We start from the raw sequence: 27,830 nt of genomic DNA, 5'->3' as shown, positions 1-27,830 counted from the left end.
GCCAGCAGGAGGTGAGTGTAGTGGGGGAGGAGAGGGAGAGAGAGGGCCAGCAGGAGGTGAGTGTAGTGGGGGAGGAGAGAGAGAGAGAGAGGGCCAGCAGGAGGTGAGTGTAGTGGGGGAGGAGAGAGAGAGAGAGGGCCAGCATGTAATAATCACTGTTAATAACCATGGAAATGCAGGGCTAGTCAAAAATATTAAAAAAAATTGAAGAAAGAAAGAAACTCTTAACCTTTTCCGCCTGTGCGGTCCGGGGGCGGACCGCAAATGACATCACGTCATAAATCAAGCTCTGCAGACTGTCTGACAAAATTATCGTTTTATTTCTCAGTCGTATTCAAGAATAAACATAACCATGTCACAACACCAGTTATAATGTATATTTTCATCAATACGTTTGTTTACCAATAGGTTAAAGTGTTATTAATGAGATTTTAGTTTTAGTTTTTGAATTACCAGCCGTTTGGGAAATGTAGTCATTTTGAGGCCCTTTTGAAGAGGACATGCAGAACTTTCAATGAGCGTTGGAATTTTTTAAAAGTTTGTCTCCCCTATTTTGAGCATTTAGCAACAATCCACATTGCAAACGGATTAGATTTCATTCTCTGTTTCTTATGCACGCCTGGTGATACTAAATCCAAATTGAACTCGGCCATTTGGCACAATCCATAAATGTGCGAATTGGCTATAATAAAATTGGTCCGGATGGGAGAATTCAGTACTGTATCTACAAAACCTTCTGTTTAATCATCTTTCCTTTATTCATTTCCTTAGATTTTTTTGTACACATGATCTCAAGAAGGTACTGTACGAGCTCAGTGGCAGTTTTTCATGTCTGGTCATTATTATCATGGTGTAATTCACTGTCAAAGATGCAAAGAAAAATCATAATTCATATTCTCCTTTGTTTCATCACAATTTAAGCCTAGTAATAGACACAATATTTATGACACTGGGAGACATTCACTGAGGTCCATAGATACCAAGAACATGCAAATGGACCTTGTAGAAGTGGAGCAATATTCCATTTACTTAGGTATGTATTTTAGGCGGATCTTCAGAAAATAGGGCTCCGGGCGTTAAGAGGTTAAAGGTGCAGACTGCAGACACATACAGTGATAATTCACTGAATTGGTTTTAAACGTGGTACAGTACTACTACTTCTACACTACTTATACTCATAATATATAATACTTGTATTCATAACTCATTCATTGCTTGTCCTAAAGACATCATTGGACTCAGTAGAGTAGTTTTTCATTGATGCAGGTTACCCCCTATACTTTAACCATGCCCCATATACGTTAACCACACCCCCTATACCAGGGTTTCCGTTGTCCGGTAATTACCATTTTTTTACCGGGAAAATCTGTTGAAGTCCGACATATTTAAATATCTCCGGTCATAATGTCCTGTGAAAATAATTCCCTCGCGACCTGTGGTTTGCTGATGAGAATGGCGGGGCGGGAGCTTCATGCTGGATTAGCGAGAAGCATGCAACTGCAGAGCCGCAGAGCTCACACTTGTGCCCGCACAGTGCAATACTCCAATTCAGCCATTGGCAATTCAGCCATTGGGTGGGTGGCGCTGCTGAGCGGTCCCCAGACCGGACCATGAGAGCGCCGGTGGCTCTGCGGCTCTGCAGTTGCATACTATTGGGATTAGTTTATCGCTTCATTGGAAGGGAGGCGGAGATTGTCATTGGTTTCAGCGATCATGCAACGTTGAACCCCACGATAATGTTGCCGTCTCTCTCTGCCAAATTTCTCAGTTATTCGCTTGATATAATTAATACAAATGTCCAATATAACGGAATTCATTAGCTGCTGTTTAATGTCGGGCCGACTGCCCACAGACACCTATTTTATTTCAAGTCAGCAGCAGCACGGAGTCTCGAGGGACTTATTTTATTTGGAATATATTAATAACTGTATACGCAAAAGTAGCCTAGTTTTAAGTTAAAATATTATAAATCTACATGCCTTGAGGATGTCATTCTTTATATAGCCTGCCTATCAATAATTTTTAAGCTCAATAAACTGACCGGAATTTCTCACATTTGTCCGGGAGATTGAAATCTTGCAGGACACGGAGACCGGCCCCAATATTTTCTAACGGAAACCCTGCCCTATACATTAACCACGCCCCTTTACTTTACATTGTTAGAGACTTGTGGGAGGCGTCATTGGATTCAGTAGAGAGTTGTTGTTGGTGTCATTGGTGGAGGTTAGCCCCACCTCTTGTACTTTAGCCCCGCCCCCTTTCATAACTCATGTCATTGGTGGAGGTTAGCCCCACATCTTGTACTTTAGCCCTGCCCCCTTTCATAACTCTAACTAACAGTTGTAGAGTTGCTTTTTTTTTTTTTTTTTTTTATTAACATTTATAGACAAACAACACTTACACAAAAATGGAACCCATAATACAACATTGTTAAACAGACATAAATAATAAAGTACAAAAAATATAATACAATTGTAATACCCAAAAAATAAAAAATAAAATCAGAAAATGCTAACTAAGTCAAAAGTGTGTGACATGGGTTCAGAGACCCTCCTTGAACCTCTTTCCTCCTTTACCCTTCGCCCTCTTGTGATGCATTTCGTTCCCCTTGTAATCCTCCCACTTTCCCCATCTTTCTCCAAATTTCTCTTCCTGTAACCTCAGCATGTGTGTTATCCTCTCCATATCCTGTATCTCCTCCACTATTCCTACCCATTGTGCTATTGTCTGTGGGTCTTCTTTGTACCACAGTCTTGTTATTGCTTTTCTGGCCGCTATCAACATTATCTTTATTAAATATTTGTCCCCCCCTTGTATTCCCTCGTGTGTCAGGTCTCCTAAGTAAAGCACCAGTCCTGTTTGTGGTAACCCGTATCCTAATATTCTGATCATTGCCTCCCCTATCTCCTCCCAATACCCCTTCAGCTTCTGACATCCCCAGAATATGTGTGTGTGATTTGCCCCCTCCTTCCCACACATCCTCTAGCATGCTCAAGTCAAGTCAAGTCAAGTCAAGAGTTTTAATTGTCACGGCATACAGGTATACAATGAAATGCGGCTGGTCTTGCTCTTTGTGTTGGTGCATATTTTCCCTTCAGCTCTGGGGTTATAAAGAATCTGATTATGTTTTTCCATCCAAACTCTTTCCATATCCTCGATCCTGTTGTTGAATGTTGCACCTCGCATATGTTCCCCCATTCCTTCCCTGTTATTCCTATCTCTAGTTCTCTCTCCCATTTCTCCCTTATATAATCGGTCGTGTGTCCCTTGCTGGTCATTATAGCCCGGTACAGTGCTGATATTACCCTTCCTTTCCCTCCTTCGTATGCCCTTACTATCATCCTAATTATTCCATTCTGTTCTTCTTCCTTGTCCCCTCTTATTTCTTTATTATAGTAATCTCTAATCTGTAGATATCTGAAGTGGTCCCTGTTTTCTAGTCCAAAGTTCTCCTTTAATTTTTGTAGTGTTTGCATTTCCCCCTTCTCTATCATTTTGCATATCGCTGTTGCCCCCCCCCCTCTCCCACCTCCTGAATCCATGGTCCAGCATCCCTGGTTTGAATCTCTTGTCATGTGCTATCCATCTCAGAACCCCTGACTGCTTCTCTAATTTGTGTGTTTTTACTACTCTGTTCCATATGGTCAAGGTGCATTTGGTGATAGGATCTAACAGTCCCTCTTTCTCCCACCAGAGCTTGTACCTTGTATCCCTCCCCTTCTTTTTCAATGTTTTTCCATCTTGCCTCATATTTGTCGTTACACCAGCACGTCACTGCTCTCAGTTGCGCTGCATAATAATAATCTTGTAGGCTGGGTACTGCCATCCCTCCCTCTTCCTTTGGTAGTTGTAGTGTTTTATATCTGACCCGTGGTCTTCTCCCCGCCTATATGAACCTCGATATCAGTCTGTCCCACTCCCTGAATTGATTCTGTGGTATTTGTATCGGTAGTGATTGGAACAGGTACAGTAACCTTGCTAGTATGTTCATTTTAATGACCTCTATTCTTGAATTGAAGTCCAAGGGCATTACTGTCCATCTCTCCAAGTCTCTCTTGATGTTCTGATTTATCTGTGTATAGTTCGCCTCAAACAGTTTCCCCACCCCTCTCGTGATGTTCACCCCTAAGTATTTAATCTTGTCCATGTCCCATCTTATCCCGTACTGTTCCCTAATTTCCGTCGTTGGGGTATAGTTCCATGCTAAGGTCTGTGTCTTTGTCACGTTTAGTTTGTATCCTGAGTAGTGGCCATATTCCTTCAGTAGATCCATCAGTGCCGGGAAGCTCTTGTCTGGTTGCCTCATGTATACTATCACGTCGTCCGCAAATAGGCCTAGTTTATATTCCGTTCCCTTTATCCTTACTCCCTTAATGTCCTTGGTCTGTCTGATCAGTTGTGCCAGTGGTTCTATGAAAACGGCAAGAGCGTTGGTGAGAGACAACATCCCTGTCTGGTAGCCCTCTCTAATCTGATTCTATCCGTCAGGCTGCCATTCACCTTAACCCTCGCTGTCGGTTCTTGATATAGCGCCTTGATCATCTTCATCGCCCTCCCGTTCAGTCCGAACCTCATCAATGTTTTATATAAAAATGTCCAGCTCACACTGTCGAATGCTTTTTCTGCATCTAGGCTAATCAGTACCGCGCTACCACCTTGTTTTTGTATCTCCTCTACTATGTGTAATGTCTTTCTCACGTTGTCCTGTGTCTGTCTCCCTTTAATAAATCCAGTTTGATCTTCATCTATAATGTCTGGCATAAACGTCTCAAATCTCTTTGATATTATCGATGTATACATCTTGTAATCCACGTTGAGTATGGACACAGGTCTGAAACTACTTCATAATTCTCTATCCTTCCCTTCCTTCGGTATCGTGGTGATTATGGCTTCCTTCCACGAGGGGGGCATTTTCCCTCTTCCATCGTGTGTCTGAACGCCGCCCCTAACATGGGTGCTAATTCCGTTCTAAATGTCTTGTAGAATTCCGATGGGAATCCGTCGCTCCCCGGAGATTTGTTGTTTTTAGCTCTACTAATTGCCTCTTCCAGTTCTCGTTCCGTAATTATTTTATTTAATTCTTCATTCTGTTCTTTCCCTATCGATGGTAACTCTAGCTTCTCCAGATATGCTTCTATTTCCTCTTCTCCCGCTGCTTTTGGCTGTGTGTATAGTTTCTCATAGTATTCTCTAAATGTCCTCTATTTCAGCTGGGTCTCTCAATATTTCATTAGTCTTTGTATCCCTTATTGTGTGTATCGTGTTCAACTTCTGTTGCGTCCTAATTCTCCTAGCCAACAGTCTGGTCGCTTTTGGTCCCCCTTCATAGTACGTTTGTTTCATGAACCTCGCTTTCTTTTCTATTTCCGTCAATAATTCCCTATTTATCCTAGCCTTTACTTCTTTGATTTCTCCGAGCGTTTCCTGTTCTTTTGATATCTGGTGTCTCCCTTCTAGCTTCTTCAGCTTCCCTATCAGATTGTGATATGTCTCCGTTCTGGCCTTCTTCAGCATTGCTGTCTTCTCCATCAATTTCCCCCTTATCACCACCTTCAGTGTGTCCCATAGAATGTTTGGATCATTTTCTTCCTTATACCTGGCTATCTCCTCCTTGATCTGACTCACCACCCCCTTGTTATTTAATATTCCTACATTTAGTCTCCAGATCGTGTTCCTCCGTCTCCCTTCTAGATCTACTGTCAGATATATGGCACTGTGATCCGATATGTCCGCTACTCCTATTCTGCTCTCCCGTACCCTGTAACTGTCCCCCGTCGTCATCAACAAGTAGTCTATTCTCGCATATGTCACGTGCTGGTGTGAGTAATGTGTGTATTCCCTGTCCATGGCGTGCATCCCCCTCCAAACATCTGTAATTCCCATTTCCGTCATCTGAATATTCATATATCTACTGATTGGTGCCCGTCCTTTTCTAGTACTCGTGGTGTCTAGGTCGTGATTCAGTACTACATTAAAATCTCCCGCGCATATCAATATCCCTTCTAGTTCCATCACTATCATATCAAAAATGGTCTCATATAAATCCCTCTCACTCTCTGGGGGTGCATAAACATTCACTAACGTAATCATTTGACCCTCCATTTTTCCCTTCACCAGAACAAACCTTCCCTCCTTGTCTCTTACTTCCTTGATCAATTCAAATTTGACTGTTTTTGATTAACGTGATTACTCCTCTCCTCAGGTTCCGTTTAAAGGAACTATAGTATGCATTTTCATATCCAAATCTCTTCAGTTTCTCATGATCCTGTGCTACCAAATGTGTCTCCTACAGAAAAATCACTTCCATCTCACTTTTTTTACATTTCAACACTTTGCCCCTCTTTATTGCATTATTCATTCCATTAACGTTTAACGACATCATTTTTATACCTTTAACCATTGTCATCTTTCTTCTTTCGTCTGTCAGTCCCCCCCATGTCACATTCATTCCCCCCTCCGGTTGTAGCCTCCGCTCTCTTCACCGAATACATATAATGATTAACATAAATAAAAAACATAAACTTTACATAAAGTGCTCCCAAGGCGTTCGGGGGGTCCCTGTGTCCCCCCCTGTCCCCTGCTGGTGGGTGAGGAGTAATTGCTCTCCTAGTGAGAGGCCTCCTCCTGACGGCTTGGGGGTTTGAAACCTTTACCCCCAACCGCTCGTCATATTTGTCCAGCCTTCTTACTGTTTTTATTGCCGTCGAGCTCCTGGTCAAAAGCGCTCTGTCCTTCATTCTGGGCCCTGTTCCCCGTACCTGGTTCAACTAAGTCGATCGAGAGTCCCATTATCCAGATTCAGTTAACGAGATGATTGAAGCGGGATTTTCCTGTTCCTCGAAGGTGGATTCAGTCTCGTTAACTCAAACCAGACTTGAGACCCAGGATTAGTGCGCGCGGCCGCTTCATTTGAAAAGCCAGCACGTATCGATAGCAGAGATCCTGATTCTCTAGCGGCATTGATTGATTAATTGATTTAAAACTTTATTAACATATTGCAGTACGGCTCAATCGCCTCGCCGACAAGTTAAATGCGTTATCTATAGGCTAATTTTAAGTCCCTCATTACCTCAATCAATCAGATTATATTTCTTTAAACTTGCCTGCTGGATTGAATAATCAAATGAGATCTTGCTAGCGAAAATAATTAGTTAAACTGTTATACAGAATAACGATACGGCTCTCTTGCCCATTGATTGATGTATGGTCGATCTTTTACTTATCTCCACTGTGGTGTAACGGGTTCTTCTTTTGACTTTCACGCAGACGGCCGGGGTTCGAAACCTAGTCTCTTCCTTCTTTTTGCAATATAGGAATAATTCAATTTGGTGCACGTTGAGAGCTATATAAAGAATGACATCCTCAATGCATGTAGATTTATAATATTTTAACTTAAAACTAGGCTACCTTTGCGTATAATCATTAATATTATATTCCAAAAAATTATATTGGAAACACAGGGTTTCGAACACCGGTCGCCGGGTTGCCAGGATTGAGCACTACCGCTGCGCCACTGTGCCAGATGGGATAAATTCATTGTTTATACATTAATGAACGAGAGACCCGTGTTTAGAATATTCTTTATTTTGTTGTTGTTGCACCGAGCGAGCGCCACGGTATATAACGTGCATTATTTAGGACAAAGTGAATTTAGTATCAGCATTTTGGGTCTATTTTACATTTCAAAAGACCCCTCTGGAAGAATGGAGCACAAAAACGTAATTCAGAATGGTATAATGCAGATCCTAGACTGTGGGAATAATTTCAGGAAACGCGCTGTCACTTCTTTGCGGGGGCGTGGCGATGGTTCATCCGGCTAACTTGAACTTAAACCCTGCTTTCGACCAGGCTCAAACTTTTGGATCTGTTGTCATGGTGATTTGGACAATCCAGATTCGGGGAACCGGAAAGTCCGGCTTAAGTCAGACTTCACCGAAAGTTATCCGGCTAACTCAGTTATCCAGGTACGGGGAACGGGGCCCTGATCAAAGACCCCCATTTCCTAGGTCCCTCTCAATGTGGCTCATATGTTCCAATGTCCCTCCTTCCTCCCAAACCCGTGTGTGGTGTCTTCTGTGTACCCCTTCTTACTTTCTTTTCCTCCCCTCTATTTTCTATGTGATGTCCAATTATCCCCTTAATCCCTTCCAACTGTGTTACTCGCAGCGTGTGTCTATGTATTTGTTTCAATATGTTCTGTGTTCCGTCTATCATACCTAATTATATTTCCATTTATTTCCTCCATCAGCATGTGTATTATGTGTCCATGTATACGTTATGTTCGTTCCTATATCCTGCCTCTACCTGGGAATGTGTGTTTATGTATATGTTATTTCAGTTTCTATATTTTGTCTCTATTTGGATAGTTTTTTCAATCTCTTGTGCGTGTACTCATCCGTTCGTCTCCTCCCGCCTTCTCTCCCCTCCTTCTCCGTCTCTGGCCTCCTCGTCCGTCTCCGCCTTCGGTCTGTCACGTCTCACCTCGGCCTTCTCTCTCCTCCCTCCTCTCCCGGGTTTCGATCTCCTACTCTGGTCCATCTGCGTGCTTTCTCCAATCTCTGCTGCAGGCTCAGCGTCTGGCCCTCCTGTCCCCTTCCTTCTCCGTCCTCCGCCATCTGCATCCCCCGTCGCCTCATCTCCTCCGCCGCCTCCCGCGCCGTCGCGTACATCACCGTCCCTTCCTTCCAGTGAATCCTTAGCGAGGTCATGGGTGATTGGAATTTCATTCCGTTTTCTTTCAGAATTCTCTTCAGTCCCGCGTAGGACCTGCGTGTTATTGCTACCGCTGTCGAGTAATCGTGATCAAACGACAGTCTTTTCCCCTCGATTTCTATCTTCTTGGTCCACGCGGTTCTGAGTATCAATTCCTTAATCTCAAATCTCAGAAAGTTAATAATCACCGCCCTCGGAGGTCTGTCCGGTTTCGATCTCGGAGCCAACGCCCTGTGGGCCCTCTGTATCTCCATTTTTTCCAGTCCTGTCTCCTCCAGTTGTTCCTTGATAAGCTTTTCCACATATTGGGTCACCGATTCCCCTTCGACTCCTTCTTTCAATCCCCATATTCTGATGTTATTTCTCTGTGACCTCCCCTCCATGTCCGATATCTTTGTCTCCATCTGTTCTTGTTTTTGAATCGCACACGTTAACACCTCGTGTATCTCTGTGTTCCATTCCTCCGTTTGCGCCGTTCTAGTCTGTACCTCTGTTACGTTTCTGTCCTGTTCCGCCATCTTCTCATCCACCCTTTTGAGTTCTGTATTCATTTCACCTCTGAAGTCCTCCTGTTCCTTCCTCAATTCCTCCCGTAACTTCCCAATATAATTTCTTATCGTGTCCGAGTTCAGTTTTATGGTCGCCTGCATCGTGTCCGAGTTCAATTTTATGGTCGCCAATATCCCGGCCTGCATGAGCACGGCCCATCCTGGCATTCCCTTGTCCGTCTCAGCCGAAACTCCCCCTTCCTCCGCCTGCCCCTTCTCGGTCTCGCCTCGGGGGTTCTGCTCCATCGAACTCTCCTCTTCCTGTGAGTCCTCCATTTCTCTTTCCTTCATAATTGTTTTCTCCTCCTTCCTTCTCGTTTGCATCTTCATTTTTAATCACTTTTCGTCACTTTTCGGGTCTTTATTTCTCCGTTTTTCACTCTTTTGACCAGGAGCCTCACCGCATGCGTGCTACCCTTCCGCTCTCATACCGGAAGTGTAGAGTTGCTCTTATATTTCTATGAAGCTCAGTGCTACCTTGAGAGCACCTGCACAATGGCAGGTTGCAGACCTGACATGACATGCTTGTCTCTTAACAATTCATCTTTTAATATTTTTTAGGATTAGGATTTTCTGAAAAGCGATATTATCTTGAAAGTGGATCTAATGTATTTCAAGATTGTTGTCACTTGTTCCAAGTGCATTTCTTCTTGACACAAGTCCAGTCAGTTGTATTGAAACAAGTGACAATATCTCACTTCATTGGCAGATTATCTTTTCAGTGGTGTAGCATGAAATCAGCCCAGAGCAGGTTGGTTCACATCAACACAAAACATACAACTAACCAGTTATTTATTCGTGTGTTTATTGTCTCCCACAGGAAGCTCTGTCTGTCTACAGAGAGGCCGTGCAGAAGATGCCCAGACAGTTCGCACCTCAGAGTCTGTTCAACATGATGGGTACGTTATAAATATTCTCTGATACGAACCGGAAACTGGTTTTAATGTTAAAGAACTATATTGATACGTGGACCCTGGATCGATCTAAATGTACCATGAACCGGTCGATGGACCATTTCTAAAGGTAGGAATGGGTCGACTGAAGCTGCTCACTGATCTTCTTCTCGGGGGTTTAACTGGCATGGCCCGTATACGGGCCCTCTTGAGGACGATTTGCCCACTGGCGCGACACGGCACTCTAGCGGCTCGGGTGTGCATATTTTCTAATACAATATATATATCGAATTAAAGCCATATTTGTTGCCTGTCGATTGCCGTTTCAGGCGACAAAATCCATTCAGTGGTTCTCGAGTTAACATGCTGATATGTGTAACCAATGAGTCTGGCTTTCCAATGATACCCCACGTGGGAATGAGCGAATCAGGGATCTAGGTGAAAAGTCACGAGCGCAAACAGGAAGAGACATTTCCGCAGAATGCATTGGAGTCAATGAGGAAATGGTTTTCTGCAGCTAACTCGCCAAAATCGCTCCTAATCACTCATTTCTGAACCTATGTTACTCTATTTCATTAGCATTAAAAGTGAATTCTTATTGTATCAGAACCTTCAGAATGTCATCTTTCAGAAGAGACCAGGCTCATGCGTGTGCTATAAGTATAAAGTATAGTATTTTGGTTTGCAAAAAAGTATGCAGTCCTCAAGTTCAAGTTTAAAAAAATTGCCACTTTTGGGTGTGCCAGTTAAGAGGTTAACTGCAGCTTGCATCCTTGGTGTCACATTACAGCCATCTTCTGGAGTCAGTTAACCCCTACAGTATCATTACAGCCATCTTCTGGAGTCAGTTAACCCCTACAGTATCATTACAGCCATCTTCTGGAGTCAGTTAACCCCTACAGTATCATTACAGCCATCTTCTGGGGTCAGTTAACCCCTACAGTATCATTACAGCCATCTTCTGGAGTCAGTTAACCCCTACAGTATCATTACAGCCATCTTCTGGAGTCAGTTAACCCCTACAGTATCATTACAGCCATCTTCTGGAGTCAGTTAACCCCTACAGTATCATTACAGCCATATTAGCCCCTACAAGTCAAGTCAAGTCAAGTCAAGAGTTTTAATTGTCACGGCATACAGGTATACAATGAAATGCGGCTGGTCTTGCCCGCGACGATGTGCAATACAGTGGTACAACATATAATAGAATCCAATAAAAATACAGTGGTACAACATATAATAGAATCCAATAAAAACAACAGTGCAATAAACAGGTAACATGGTGTGCCATCTCGGTATCTGTACATAGTATTTACAGAGCATATAGGACATGCTAGGTAGCTTTAGTAGTGCAATACACTGTTCCTGTTGTTTTACTAATTTAAAGTGGCCTTTCCTCTGGCCATAAGTGTGCGTGTGTGCGGCATGAGTGTTAAAGTGGCTGCTAGTGTGTGAGCGTGCTCAGCGTGCGTGTCTTGTGTGTGCTTGTGTGTGCTTGTGTGTGGATAGTTCAGTTTCTGTGTCTCTCAATGTTCATTGTTCAAGGCTCTGATGGCCTGGGGGAAGAAGCTTAGCCTAAGCCTCTCCGTCCTAGTAGCTGGGGTTCGCAGGCGTCTGCCTGACCTCAGCAGCTGGAACAGGCTGTTATTGGGGTGGTGGGGGTCTTTCATTATCCTGCAGGCTCTGGATTTGCACCTCTTGTTGTATAGAGCCTGCAGGGGAGGTAGCGCAATACCCGTGGTACGCTCGGCTGAGCGCACCACTCTCTGTAGGGCCTTCTTGTCCTGTGCCGTGCTGTTCCCATACCAGGCAGTGATGTTTCCGGTCAAGATGCTCTCTACAGCTCCTGAGTAGAAGGACTGGAGTATCTTCCCCGATACTCTGAACTTCCTTAACTGTCTCAGGTGGTAGAGGCGCTGCTTCGCTTTACAGTATCATTACAGCCATCTTCTGGAGTCAGTTAACCCCTACAGTATCATTACAGCCATCTTAACTCCTACAGTATCATTACAGCCACCTTAACCCCTACAGTATCATTACAGCCATCTTAACTCCTACAGTATCATTACAGCCACCTTAACCCCTACAGTATCATTACAGCCATCTTAACTCCTACAGTATCATTACAGCCATCTTAACCCCTACAGTATCATTACAGCCATCTTAACTCCTACAGTATCATTACAGCCATCTTAACTCCTACAGTATCATTACAGCCATCTTAACCCCTACAGTATCATTACAGCCATCTTAACCCCTACAGTATCATTACAGCCATCTTAACCCCTACAGTATCATTACAGCCATCTTAACTCCTACAGTATCATTACAGCCATCTTAACCCCTACAGTATCATTACAGCCATCTTAACTCCTACAGTATCATTACAGCCATCTTAAACCCTACAGTATCATTACAGCCATCTTAACTCCTACAGTATCATTACAGCCATCTTAACCCCTACAGTATCATTACAGCCATCTTAACTCCTACAGTATCATTACAGCCATCTTAACCCCTACAGTATCATTACAGCCATCTTAACCCCTACAGTATAATTACAGCCATCTTAACTCCTACAGTATCATTACAGCCATCTTAACTCCTACAGTATCATTACAGCCATCTTAACCCCTACAGTATCATTACAGCCATCTTAACCCCTACAGTATCATTACAGCCATCTTAACTCCTACAGTATCATTACAGCCATCTTAACCCCTACAGTATCATTACAGCCATCTTAACTCCTACAGTATCATTACAGCCATCTTAACCCCTACAGTATCATTACAGCCATCTTAACTCCTACAGTATCATTACAGCCATCTTAACTCCTACAGTATCATTACAGCCATCTTAACTCCTACAGTATCATTACAGCCATCTTCTGGGGTCAGTTAACCCCTACAGTATCATTACAGCCATTGTCTGGAGTCAGTTAACCCCTACAGTATCATTACAGCCATCTTAACCCCTACAGTATCATTACAGCCATCTTAACCCCTAACAGTATTATTACAGCCATCTTAACCCCTACAGTATCATTACAGCCATCTTAACCCCTACAGTATCATTACAGCCATCTTAACCCCTACAGTATCATTACAGCCATCTTAACCCCTACAGTATAATTACAGCCATCTTAACCCCTACAGTATCATTACAGCCATCTTAACCCCTACAGTATAATTACAGCCATCTTAACCCCTACAGTATCATTACAGCCATCTTAACCCCTACAGTATCATTACAGCCATCTTAACCCCTACAGTATAATTACAGCCATCTTAACCCCTACAGTATAATTACAGCCATCTTAACCCCTACAGTATCATTACAGCCATCTTAACCCCTACAGTATCATTACAGCCATCTTAACCCCTGGCTTACAGTATCATTACAGCCATCTTAACCCCTGGCCTACAGTATCATTACAGCCATCTTAACTCCCACAGTATCATTACAGCCATCTTAACCCCTGGCCGGCACGGTGGTGTAGTGGTTAACACTGTCGCCTCACAGCAAGAAGGTCCAGGGTTCGATTCCCGCTTGGGGACCAGGTTTCCATGATGCCAGGTACCCAGGTGGGGTATCTCCCAGGCCTTTCTGTGTGGAGTTTGCATGTTCTCCCCGTGCTTGCAAGGGTTTCCCCCCCGATAAGATAAACCCAATGGAAAAACATGCACAACAACAGATCGCTAACGCTGTGGCGTCCTTGACGAAGACGGACAGGAGCACTTGGATTGGTCCCCTGGCGCGGCTCACGTTGACGCCTGTCTGCTCCCGGCTGCCCTTGGGGGGGAAGGACGACGGGATGGGTTAATCGCAGAGACGAATCGCATCGGCGATCCTAAAGAGACAATGCATGCGTGTGTGTTCCGGTGTGTGTGCTAAACGAACCGCTGTGTGTACCGCTAAAAAACATTGAGTGTCGTTGCATGCCGAATAAAGACCTCTGCAACAGGTCCTGCATTATTATTTACTCCTACAGTATCATTACAGCCATCTTAACCCCTACAGTATCATTACAGCCATCTTAACCCCTACAGTATCATTACAGCCATCTTAACTCCTACAGTATCATTACAGCCATCTTCTGGAGTCAGTTAACCCCTACAGTATCATTACAGCCATCTTAACCCCTACAGTATCATTACAGCCGTCTTAACTCCTACAGTATCATTACAGCCATCTTCTGGAGTCAGTTAACCCCTACAGTATCATTACAGCCATCTTAACCCCTACAGTATCATTACAGCCATCTTAACCCCTACAGTATCATTACAGCCATCTTAACTCCTACAGTATCATTACAGCCATCTTAACCCCTACAGTATCATTACAGCCATCTTAACCCCTACAGTATCATTACAGCCATCTTAACCCCTACAGTATCATTACAGCCATCTTAACCCCTACAGTATCATTACAGCCATCTTAACTCCTACAGTATCATTACAGCCATCTTAACCCCTACAGTATCATTACAGCCATCTTCTAGAGTCAGTTAACCCCTACAGTATCATTACAGCCATCTTAACTCCTACAGTATCATTACAGCCATCTTCTAGAGTCAGTTAACCCCTACAGTATCATTACAGCCATCTTAACTCCTACAGTATCATTACAGCCAACTTCTAGAGTCAGTTAACCCCTACAGTATCATTACAGCCATCTTAACTCCTACAGTATCATTACAGCCATCTTCTAGAGTCAGTTAACCCCTACAGTATCATTACAGCCATCTTAACTCCTACAGTATCATTACAGACATCTTAACCCCTACAGTATCATTACAGCCATCTTAACCCCTACAGTATCATTACAGCCATCTTAACCCCTACAGTATCATTACAGCCATCTTAACCCCTACAGTATCATTACAGCCATCTTAAACCCTACAGTATCATTACAGCCATCTTAACCCCTACAGTATCATTACAGCCATCTTCTGGAGTCAGTTAACCCCTACAGTATCAATACAGCCATCTTAACCCCTACAGTATCATTACAGCCATCTTAACTCCTACAGTATCATTACAGCCATCTTCTGGAGTCAGTTAACCCCTACAGTATCAATACAGCCATCTTAACCCCTACAGTATCATTACAGCCATCTTAACCCCTACAGTATCATTACAGCCATCTTAACCCCTACAGTATCATTACAGCCATCTTAACCCCTACAGTATCATTACAGCCATCTTAACCCCTACAGTATCATTACAGCCATCTTAACCACTACAGTATCATTACAGCCATCTTCTGGAATTAGTTAACTCCTACTGTATCCACACAGCGTCTCATGTTGAGTAACGACAGTGACGTTAGCGCTGCTTGCGAGCTGGAAACAGGTCTGACAACACAGTGACGTTAGCGCTGCTTGCGAGCTGGAAACAGGTCTGACAACACAGTGACGTTAGCGCTGCTTGCTAGCTGGAAACAGGTCTGACAACACAGTGACGTTAGCGCTGCTTGCGAGCTGGAAACAGGTCTGACAACACAGTGACGTTAGCGCTGCTTGCGAGCTGGAAACAGGTCTGACAACACAGTGACGTTAGCGCTGCTTGCGAGCTGGAAACAGGTCTGACAACACAGTGACGTTAGCGCTGCTTGCGAGCTGGAAACAGGTCTGACAACACAGTGACGTTAGCGCTGCTTGCGAGCTGGAAACAGGTCTGACAACACAGTGACGTTAACGCTGCTTGCGAGCTGGAAACAGGTCTGACAACACAGTGACGTTAGCGCTGCTTGCGAGCTGGAAACAGGTCTGACAACAAGTGACGTTAGCGCTGCTTGCGAGCTGGAAACAGGTCTCATGTTGAGTAACGACAGTGAGCTATTTTCACCTATATATCAGCGTGTGCCATATGTGTGTGTGCGATTAGGAAATAAGATAATAGATTTTTCAGCCCGCTTCTATATACTATCGATAATCTAGCGTTTATTTGAAAACGATTCATAAATAGGCAGAAAAATTACAACGTGTTTTGTGTATTCCAGTGTATTCCAGTAAGGGGTGATTATCACAGAATCTTAATATTTTTTCTGAAACTTTAAAAAAAACTAGCGTTTTTCTAAATGGTATAAAACGGAAATGAACCGATTAAAAAACAATCTGTTTCGACAATGTTGACGGCAAACAAGTCATTGATAAGCGACAGCCATATTAGACACATAGCCATAATTTAAGATATAGTTTATGCGTTCGCAAATATGAGAGCTCTGTCATTGAATAGAGCGGTGGCACGCAACGGGGTTCCTAGGCACCGCATGGCTGGCACGGAAAGTGTTAAGGAACGCCGGCCATGAGAATCAACTTGGGTTGAGCAGCTGCCCTTATCTGCCTCGCACCTGTTTCAGACGAGGGGAGAGGAAATGAAACAGAGTTTAGCGATCGGCACTTCTTATCTGTTCCATCAGGCTTGAAGGAATACTGGAGAGAGAGATGTGTGCACTGCAAAAAATATCCATCTCAACAAGGAATTCTCAAATCTTGTTTTTATTCTTAGAATCATACTTGTGGAAACAAGGACAAATATATGGATGATATCATTTGACTTGTACCAAATACAAAAGAGTTCCAAGGATTCTTTCTAAATGGAATGACCTAAATCTTGAAACAAAATGCCTCATTTGAAGAGAGAAGTTCTACTCTACTGTCCCCAGGGGGGAATTATTCCTCCACATTTGACGCAACTACTTAGATTTATGTTTACATTGAGTCATTTAGCTGAACGCTTTTATCCAAAGCGACTTACAAGTTGTGTACAACAGGTCAGCAGGAAGGGTGCCTCTGTGGCAGCTAAGGGTCAGTGGTATTGTTAGTCAGTCATCTAGTGGTCATCTAGTAATCTAGTCTAGTCATCTAGTGGTCATCTAGTAATCTAGTCTAGTCATCTAGGGGTAATCTAGTCATCTAGTCTAGTCATCTAGTGGTCATTTAGTCTAGTCATCTAGTCATCTAGTCTAGTCATCTAGTCATCAATGTATTTAGTAACACTTAGAACTCTGTATGATTCCGGGCAGCTAAGTGGCGCAGTGGGCAAGGCGCTCGCCACTAACGCAGGAGATGCTGGGTTCGAGCCCAGCTCTCTGCGTTGCTTCCGGCTTGGCTGGTCGTTCATACTAATACAATTGGCAGTATTAGGGGGTGGGAAAACCGGTGGGTGGGGATCGGACGTTGTGGACAGCGACTCCTACAGGTCGGTTGGTGCGCCTGTACAGCAGAATCAGGAAGTATCGGGGGCAGCGTGAGCCTCCCACGTGTTACTCCTCGCCGCTGAGAGATCGCGCTGTACAGGTGAAAAGATGCGACCGCTGCCTCCTCTTGGTCATCACTGCAGCCGACCAGTGGGAGGCATGGTCTAACAACGTTCGAGACAGGGGAGGGTAGAATTGGATAATACGAAATTGGGATGGGAGAAAAATTGGAAATGGGGAGAAAAAGTAGATAAAAAAAAAGAACTCTGTATGATTCCGAATTACTTGTTGTCTTTTTAAAATATTAATGATGGAAATTGTATTACAATCTCTGTTTGAAGGGCGTTCTGTACTTTGTTGTTCCTAAAGTCAGAACTGAAATGGGAACAAAAGATTTGAGGTTTTACTGCTTGGAACAATTTACACATATCTAGTGGTTCTGACATTGAGAGAGTCAATATAAATATATTGGTGTGTGGCTCGATGAGAAATGTACATTTAAATTCCATGTGGACAACCTTGCCTCCAAGTTGCGACAGGAAATTGGCTTCCTATACAGAAACAGAAGCAGCTTTCCTTTGATTAGCAGGAAGAGACTTGTCTGAATGTGTTTAAGGCGACGATGGTGGAGCCGATTGTAACCAGGTTTTCTGCACGCAAATGTTTTATCAGATTATTTTGTAATGTTACTTTTATCTGTAATGTGTTTATTTCGAAACTCTGCTGTTTCTGCTGTTCTTGGCCAGGCCTCCCGTGTACCAGAGGTCCTGGATCAGGTAACATATATACACTGGTCCTGGATCAGGTAACATATATATATATACACTCTTCTTGGCCGGGCCTCCCGTGTACCAGAGGTCCTGGATCAGGTAACATATATACACTGGTCCTGGATCAGGTAACATATATATATTAGAGCTGGGCCGTTAACGGCGTTAACGTGCTGCGTTAACGCTATACTAGTATCGCGCGATAATATAATTAACGCATTAATCTAAAAAAAAAAAAAAAAAATGTTTTTTTTTTTAATTTTTTTATTTTTTACATTTTTTTTTCTACCTTTATTTACCCAGGGTAGGTTCGCTGAGCACAGATGTTCTTTTCCATTCACACCTGGGAGCTGCCCAGTACAACCACAGTTGACACCATTGGCCACTGAGCAACTCCACTGGAGCAGTTGATTCAAGCCATGTCACATAGTTCAAGTTTGAAATTATTCTTTCTGTTTTGCTCCTGAGAGTGTGCTAGATACTGTACTGTACTGGTAATATTATGTATTTGTGTTAACTTCTGAATAAAACAACTTATTAAACACAAGTACACAATTATCATAGCAAAACAGCTTTTTCAAACAGTCTGTAATGCATTTTGGAAACGGGAGATGGGCTCATGGTGTAATGGGCCACCTGGCCTGAGAAACATAAGGAGGAAAGAAAAAGTAAGGACTTACTTCTGGTCATTATTTGGGTAGAACACACATATTTTGAATGCCTTCGGCAGTTTTTTTTAAAAAATTTTTAGCCATTTTAATCTAGATTAATCTAGATTAAATCCAGGATTGCAGATAGATTAATCTAGATTAAAAAAATTAATCTATGCCCACCTCTAATATATATACACTCTTCTTGGCCAGGCCTCCCGTGTACCAGAGGTCCTGGATCAGGTAACATATATACACTGGTCCTGGATCAGGTAACATATATATATACACTCTTCTTGGCCAGGCCTCCCGTGTACCAGAGGTCCTGGATCAGGTAACATATATACACTGGTCCTGGATCAGGTAACATATATATATACACTCTTCTTGGCCAGGCCTCCCGTGTACCAGAGGTCCTGGATCAGGTAACATATATACACTGGTCCTGGATCAGGTAACATATATATATACACTCTTCTTGGCCGGGCCTCCCGTGTACCAGAGGTCCTGGATCTCAACGCGACAAATCTGGTTAAAGGTGACATGTACTATAAATGTCATTTTTCAGTCTCTAGCATTGTATTATAGTAATAGGAGTTCGTATCAATGTGTTTTAGTGTCTAAATACCATATTGGCGGATTGCTCTGATTCAGCTCAGCCCCTTTCCTCCTCCAGTAAATCAGGCCATTTTGATTTGAACGGCTGAGTGACGTCATTCGGCCGCTGGGTAGCGCACAGTGATGCGATTGGCTCTGTGGTTGGAGCTAATGCCCGCCTACTTCCTCATACTGCGAAGCAGATTGAAACCCGACACCTCTGCATACTCTGGAGGGAGAGAGAGAGAGAGATAGAGAGGGAGAGAGAGAGGGAGAGAGAGGGAGAGAGAGAGAGAGAGGGAGACAGAGAGAGAGAGGGAGGGAGCACTTGGGGGGGGGGGGGGGGACCTGCCGCGCCACACGGGAGGTGGGACCCTCTCGAAAACGAGGGGGGGGGGGCCTCCCTTCCTCCCCTCTCCCGTGTGGCGCGGCAGGTCCCCCCCCCCCCCCCAAAGTGCTCCCTCCCTCTCTCTCTCTGTCTCCCTCTCTCTCTCTGTCTCTCCCTCTCTCTCCCTCTCTCTCTCCCTCTCTATCTCTCTCTCTCTCTCTCCCTCCAGAGTATGCAGAGGTGTCGGGTTTCAATCTGCCCTGCAGGGAGAGAACAAACGAAAGGAAGAGACGGCCTATCTTTTTTTTTTTTTCTCTCTCTCTCTCTCTCTCTCTCTCGCACCCCCCCCTCTCTCTCTCTCTCTCTCTCTCTCTCTCTCTCTCTCTCTCTCTCTCTCTCCCTCCAGAGTATGCAGAGGTGTCGGGTTTCAATCTGCCCTGCAGGGAGAGAAAAAACTAAAGGAAGAGACGGCCTATCTTTTTTTTCTCTCTCTCTCTCTCTCTCTCGCACCCCCCCCCTCTCTCTCTCTCTCTCTGTCTACCTCTCTCTCTGTCTATTCATTCATTTTCATTCATTCATTCATTCATTCATTCATTCATACCAGTCGCAGACTGTGTGGACTGACTGTCACTCAAAGTGCTTATGGGCGGAGCCAGGCCATAACAGCCTGAAATCTTGGAGCTGAAAAATTATGGTTTTGAGTACTTGATTAGAAATATAAAACAATGCATTTTTTTGAAAAAAAACCTCACAGATGTCTTCAATAGACTAACAGGAATTGTGTAAAGTTGCCCAAATAGTGCTAGGAATAGCAGTACATAGCCCCTTTAAATAAAGTCTAAATAAAAGAAGTGGCAATAGACCTGTCTCAAACCCTGCCCCTTTTCTTGATCCTCCAATCACAGCTGTCGCTTACCTCTGACCTCTGAGAGTCAGAGGTAAGCGACAGCTGTGATTGGAGGATCAAGAAAAGAGGGCAGGGTTTTGAGACAGGTCCATTGCCGCTCCAGTCTTTCCTAGAATCCTAAGAGGAAAATAATTAGCTTACTATCCTGGCAGGAAAACGTCTTTCAGTGTTTTTTCTCCGTTCATTAACACTTTCAGTGCCCACCATCAGTGCTTGAATGCCCACCATCCACTTCAATGTTAGCATTAATATAGCCTAATCTATGTTTTAAATTATGGCTATGTGTCTAATCTGCCCGTCGCTTATCAATGACTCATTTTCCAGTCAACATTGTCGAAGCGGATTGTTTTTTTATCAGTTAATTTCTGTTTTATAGCATTTTGAAAAGCCCTCGTTTTCAAGAAAAAATGTAATAATCCGTGATAAACGCCCTGTACTGTAATATTCTAGAACGCTGTCATTTTTCGGCCTATTTATGAATCGTTTTCAAATAAACGCTAGATTATCGATAGTATATGTGTGCGCACGCACGCTCGTGCCGTGAGCTGAAAATCGATTATCTTAGTTCCTGATCGCTCGCACAGTCAAACAGCCATATCACATATAGGGGAAAAGCTTATATCTCCGTGAAAACAGGTCTGATTATCCTAAGACTGGTCAAATAGATTCCTTACCTGAGATCAGATGGTATCCAAATGGATTATTCCAATTCCTGATCGCCATTCCAAAAATCAATCCTTTTATTGATCCAACGCGTATACTGTAAAACACATATTACACGCTGTGCTGAGGGTCCGAAATGAATCTGATCGGCTCCGGTTACATGCGTGAGAAGTAAAATGTGGATTCCGGAGTTTTTTTTTCTCATCCATTTTCATTGAGTCCAATCCAAAAGGGTGCATTACTATCTGGGAGACGATAGGGGGCGCTTTTTTCACATCTGAGCGCCTGATGAGGCTGGTTTACCAACGGTAGACTCGGTTGATGAAATATGAATTCAGATCGCTAATATAAAAAAAAATCACGAGAATTCTCGTGATGGGCATTCAGGGGGCGGGCTGATAACCCGAGATATCTCGTGATGGGCATTCAAAGTGTTAAAGAAGCTTCCTGTATTCCTGCTTTTCCACTTCTCCTGCTCCTCTGTGTGGTCCGGGTCACGTGCCTAAACCAGGACTGTGTTTGACCTTTGACCCCTGCTCCTCTGTGTGGTCCCGGTCACGTGTCTAAACCAGGACTGTGTTTGACCTTTGACCCCTGCTCCTCTGTGTTGTCCGGGTCACGTGCCTAAACCAGGACTGTGTTTGACCTTTGACCCCTGCTCCTCTGTGTGGTCCCGGTCACGTGTCTAAACCAGGACTGTGTTTGACCTTTGACCCCTGCTCCTCTGTGTGGTCCCGGCCACGTGCCTAAACCAGGACTGTTTGACCTTTGACCCCTGCTCCTCTGTGCCTAAACCAGGACTGGGTTTGACCTTTGACCCCTGCTCCTCTGTGTTGTCCGGGTCACGTGTCTAAACCAGGACTGTGTTTGACCTTTGACCCCTGCTCCTCTATGTCTAAACCAGGACTGTGTTTGACCTTTGACCCCTGCTCCAGGGGAGGCCTACATGAGGCTGGACCGGCTGGAGGAGGCGGGCCACTGGTACAGAGAGGCCCTCCGAGCCAAGCAGGACCACGTCCCCGCCCACCTCACCTACGGAAAGTTCCTGTCCATCACGGTAAGTCCCGCCCACCTCACCTACAGAAAACTCCTGTCCATCATGGTAAGTCCCTCCTTCTGCTAGCATATTGTAGCCATGGTCTTAAACTGTTGATATATAGTACACATGCAGACGTTTGTGGAGACAGACAGAGAGACAGACAGACAGAGAGACAGACAGACAGACAGACAGACAGACAGACAGACAGACAGACAGACAGACAGACAGACAGACAGACAGACAGAGACAGACAGGCGGGTGGTGGTGGACAGAGAGACGGACAGACAGACAGAGAGACAGACAGACAGACAGAGAGACAGACAGACAGACAGACAGACAGACAGAGACACAGACAGACAGACAGACAGACAGACAGACAGACAGACAGAGAAACAGACAGACACACAGACAGACAGACGGACAAACAGACAGACAGACAGACAGACAGACAGACGGACGGACAAGTACACACAGGAAGAAAAGAACAATGAAGCCAAGCCCAGGCTTTATTTTGGAGTTGGATTTAGTGGATCATGACCTACAGCCTGTACACACACACTTCCACCAGCAGGGGGCCCTGCATAATTGTTTCCGCACAAGTGACCAGCGTTCAAAAAGTGACCAGCATTCAAAAAGTGACCAGCATTCAAAAAGTGACCAGCATAAAAAGTGACCAGCGTTCAAAAAGTGACCAGCGTTCAAAAAGTGACCAGCGTTCAAAAAGTGACCAGCGTTCAAAAAGTTCATATTAAAAGCTTGATGTATGTCGTTCTGTTTCGATACTAAGCAATCATTAAATGCAACGTGTGGGTAGAGATGTAGGCTTACTTTGATCAGCATTCACTGCTTTCCAGAACCTTGGTGGAGCTGAATAGGAACTGGAACAATAAAGCCAGCTTTAAAAAAATATATAAATGCACCCTGAAGGGGTAGGTGTGCAAAGCGATCGCGTGGCTACAGCTGCCAGCTGCAGATAACGGTCCACATTTCATCACCACCGCTCAAGAGGACCGGAGCTTGACCTGTTTTTTAAAAGGTCCTCCAGTTCCTTCTGTTAATTAGGTGCAACAACTGAAAACGCATGGTCTGTTACCATTACTGATAAGAGAAAGTGAGTCATAACTGATGTAGTTTCATTCATTGCTCAAGGCAAGAAGCCTGTCGATATCAGGGATGAAAGTAAATGGTTAGGTAGCTTAACTCTTAAGCTGCAAGGACGATTTGCCCACCACCACTTTGGCGACCTCTAGTGGCTCGGGTGTGCATATCTTTTTAATACAATATATATATCGAATTAAAGCCCCATTTGTTGCCTGTCGATAGCCCTTTCAGGTGACAAAATCCGTTCAGCGGTTCTCAAGTTACATGCCGATATTTGAGGCTTGCGCAAAGTACACGATATTGCGCAAATACTACTCCCGACTCTTGGGGCTCTAGTTCCATCAATCATTTGGCGATCTCGAAAATGATTGGACAGGGTTGTAGCCAATGAGAGTGGCTTTCCAATGATATGCCAGCTGGGGATGTATGAATCAGGTATCTAGGTGAAAAACTCACAAGCGAAAACAGGAAGAGAAAAACCGCTGAATGAATTGAAGTCTATGAGAAAACTGAGCTTTTCTTTTGTACACAGTTTACCAAAATCACTCCTAATCACTCATTTCTGAACGGATCTTTATGAAATTGGACATGTACTACATAGGCTTCAGGCTATGGATCTCGGGAGTTTTTTAAGCCATACACATTTCTGGGGAAATACTACTTCTGGACTACTAACTACTACAGAGTAACAAGTTTTTCTACAACTCAAGTTCAGACCTATGTTACTATATTTCATTAGCACTAAAAGTGATCTTTCTTTATTGTATCATAAACTCTAGAACGTTATCTTTCAAATGAGACCAGGCTTATGCATGTGCTATAAGTATAAAGTATAGTATTTTGGTTTGCAAAAAAGGTATGCAGTCCTCAAAAACGAAAACAAAAATGGCCACTTTTCTGCCCGCATGTTAAGAGGCTAAGCAAGATATCACCCATGCATGGGCAGAGTGGATGAGTTAAATAGGTAGGTAGGTTTTCTGAAAGTTCTAAATATCCTTGTTTGAGAAGAACTGGTGAATGTTGATTCATAATGAATTATTGTTGGGTTATTATTATCATTTTGTGAGGAGGCGGCCAAGCGAAGGAAAAATGCAGTCCGAGTCAGGTTGCCATCACCCAGTGGTTGGTTTTTTATTCTATTTGTTCTTTTGCTCCCCAGTGGGAAAAAACGGGAAAAAACATATTTTAACATAAATACAAAAATAATACAAAATGATTAAACTTTCTTTTAACAAATATAAACAACTAGGCCCTTGGCTAAGGGACCTAGGTCTTAGTACGGCTGTGTCTCGCTTCCAAGCCTGTCACTACTTCTCCCCGAGAGGAGCCTCCATCCCTGGCTTTATGCTGGAAGCTCCTCCTACAGGGACAAACCAAAAACAAACAATCAATTAATCAATACAGACATCAATTTACACATCCAATAACTCTGGACAACATGGATACATTACTCCATCATGTTCTATCATCACCAAACACTAAACAGTGTTTAGGGCGCTTCATAAACCTATTCCCCTCTCGTTATGAAAATCCCCCCCCCTGTACTCTACCACACTTGGTTCCTTCCGAATCTCCCCTCCAGAAAAGGCCCTGGCCTCTCCCAGTTCTGGTTGGGCAGCCAGAGATCCTACAAGGAACCAAGTGGGAGCACAGACAAACGGTATTTATCAACAAATGCATGTACTTTAATTCTACATAACATGTTATGCTTTAAACCAATGTGTCTGTATTACAAAACAACATAACAAAACAAACTAGGCCGAAGGCCTAAACTAAATGTTTGGCCGCATGACCACATGTGGGAACAGGTCAAACCACTTAAGGCCCATGTGCATCCCTACTTACAGGGCATGGGATAGCCCCATGACATTACCCCCCCCTTCTGGAGTAGACACTTGTGGCGTTCTGGAGAGGTAGTCTGCTGTACAGTTTTCCTTCCCTTTCCTATACAGTACCTCGAAGTCGAAAGGTTGCATGGCAAGGAACCATCTCGTGATTCTGGAGTTGGTGTCCCTCATGCTCCCCAGCCAAGACAGTGCCCGATGGTCAGTCTCCAGGCTGAATCTCCTGCCCAACAGGTAGTATCGGAGAGAGTCCAGTGCCCACTTGATGGCAAGGCACTCCTTTTCCACGATGGAATACCTGACTTCGTGAGAGTTGAGCTTCCTGCTGATGTAAGCAATGGGCTGGAGATTACCCGGTTTCCCCTGCAACAAGGCGGCTCCAATACCCAGATCCGATGCATCCGTTTGGACTGTGAATGGCTGCTCAAAGTCAGGACTCTTAAGCAGGGGCTCACCGCACAACGAGGTCTTCAAACCCTGGAAGGCCTCCTCACACCCGTCCGTCCACCGCACTTTGTTGGGCTCGTTCTTCCTCGTGAGGTTCGTGAGAGGCACAGAAACAGTTGAGAAGTCAGGTATAAACCGCCTGTACCAGCCAACCAAACCCAGGAAGGACCTGAGTCTTGGTCGTGGGCCTCTGAGCGGACTTGATAGCATCAACCTTCCCCACCTGCGGTCGGATCAGTCCCTTCCCCAACACAAAACCCAGGTACCTGGTCTCCTGCTTGGCCAGTGAGCACTTGTCAGGGCGGATGGTGAGGCCTGCTTTCCTGATCCTCTGCAAGACCTCCTCGAGATGACACAGGTGCTCCTCCCAGCTGTTGCTGTAGATCACTATATCATCCAGGTAAGCAGCGGCAAAGGCCTCTGTGCCCGACAGGACCTTGTCCATCATTCTCTGGAATGTCGCCGGCGCTCCATGAAGGCCGAAAGGAAGGACCGTGAACTGGAAATGACCAAAGGGGGTTCGGAAAGCCGTGATCTCTCTGCTCCCTGCTGTAAGGGGAACCTGCCAGTACCCTTTGCAGAGATCAAGAGTGCTAATGAAGCTGGCGCCTCCTGGCCTCTCCACCAGATCATCGATCCTGGGCATGGGGTACAAATCAAATTTACTCACCCCATTGATCTTCCGAAAGTCCAAACAAAACCTCAGGGTGCCATCCTTCTTTGGGACCAAGATGACTGGGCTGCTCCACTCACTGGAGGAGGGCTCAATCACCCCCAGTTCCCTCATCATTTCCAACTCCTTCCTCAGCACCGGTAACAGACGTTCTGGCACCCTATAGACTGGCTGACGAAGGGGCTTAGTCTCCTTCAAAGTGATGTGGTGGTGCACCATGTCCGTGCGCCCCGGAGTCTCCATGAAGAGATGGAGGGGCAAGATCCGAAGGAGCTCTTCTCTCCTTCCTGCTGAAAGGTGGTCCATGTCCAGCTTCTTCCCCTCCTCCCGACAGGTAGGTACTGCTCCATGGGTTCCTCCTCTTCCTCCACTGCCTGGATGAAGAGCGAGTGCGGTACAGGTGTCACAGAGACTGGGCGGGGGTGCCATTTCTTGAGCATGTTTATATGGAAAATCTGAAGTGGCTGCCTCCTCTCTGGCATGTGGATCTTATACGTTACCGGCCCCATCTTCTGCTTGACCCGGTATGGGCCCTGCCACCTTGCCAACAGTTTGTGCTCTGACGTTGGCAAAAGCAACAAGACTTCCTCCCCAGGTTCCAAGCTCCGCTGTCTTGCCGACCGGTCATACCACTCCTTCTGCTTGGCTTGGGACTTCAGAAGGTTTTCACGTGCCATTGTGGTGGTCCTCATGAGCGTCTCTCGCATTTTCAGGACAAAAGAGATGACGTTCATGTTCTGTGGTTTGTCCAACTCCTCCCAGGTTTCTCGCAGGACACATCCAATGGACCTCTGACCTGGTGGGCATAAAGCAGCTCGAAAGGTGAAAACCCAGTTGAGGCCTGGGGAACCTCACGGTAGGCAAACAACAGAAACGGCAGCCATTTATCCCAGTCCTTCCCTGACTCAGAAAAAAACTTTTTCAGCATACGTTTCAGGGTCTGATTGAAACGCTCAACAAGGCCATCAGTCTGAGGGTGGTAGGGAGTGGTCCTTACTCTCTTGATACCTAACAGCTGATAGACCTGTTTGAGTGTGCGACTCATGAAATTGGTCCCTTGGTCCGTAAGTACCTCCCTCGCGATCCCTACCCTAGAAAAAAACTGCAGCATAGCTGTAGCTACTTGCTTGGCTGTCACTTCTCTCAATGGAAAGGCCTCTGGATATCTGGTGGCATAGTCACAAATGACAAGGATAAACCGGTTGCCTGCCTGGCTTCTCTCTAATGGACCAACAATATCCACCCCTATCCGCTCAAAAGGGGTGCCTATCACAGGGAGTGGCATAAGGGGTACAGGGGCTGTAGCTTTCCCTGCTGTAAGCTGGCACTCTGGACATGTCTTGCAGTAATATTTGACCTGGCTATACATCCCTGGCCAGAAAAACCTTTTTGAAATCCTCTGGAAGGTTTTCTCAAAAGCTAGGTGACCCGCCCAAGGAATAGTATGGCTTA

The 27,830-nt window shown here is 44.7% G+C and overlaps 1 protein-coding gene across 4 annotated transcripts in view; it reads left to right on the top strand.

Annotated features, from left to right (window-relative positions):
* The window catches only part of LOC311237467 (protein O-mannosyl-transferase TMTC2-like), a gene marked incomplete at its 5' end in the record, with an annotated part of 255,518 nt that overhangs the window by 176,288 nt on the left and 51,400 nt on the right, over window positions 1–27,830 (top strand). For all 4 annotated transcript variants that reach the window (XM_084325361.1, XM_084325358.1, XM_084325360.1 and 1 more), the window contains 2 exons: window positions 10,081–10,159; window positions 22,210–22,331. In XM_084325361.1, the coding sequence (XP_084181487.1) occupies window positions 10,081–10,159; window positions 22,210–22,331 (201 nt within the window). The remainder of the gene's footprint in view (window positions 1–10,080; window positions 10,160–22,209; window positions 22,332–27,830) is intronic.

This window comes from Notolepis coatsorum (assembly GCF_963971535.1).
Source record: "Notolepis coatsorum genome assembly, chromosome: 1".
Lineage (NCBI taxonomy): Eukaryota > Metazoa > Chordata > Actinopteri > Aulopiformes > Paralepididae > Notolepis > Notolepis coatsorum.
The sequence above is the reverse complement of the archived record's forward strand: the minus strand, read 5'-3'. Positions and strand labels throughout refer to the sequence as shown.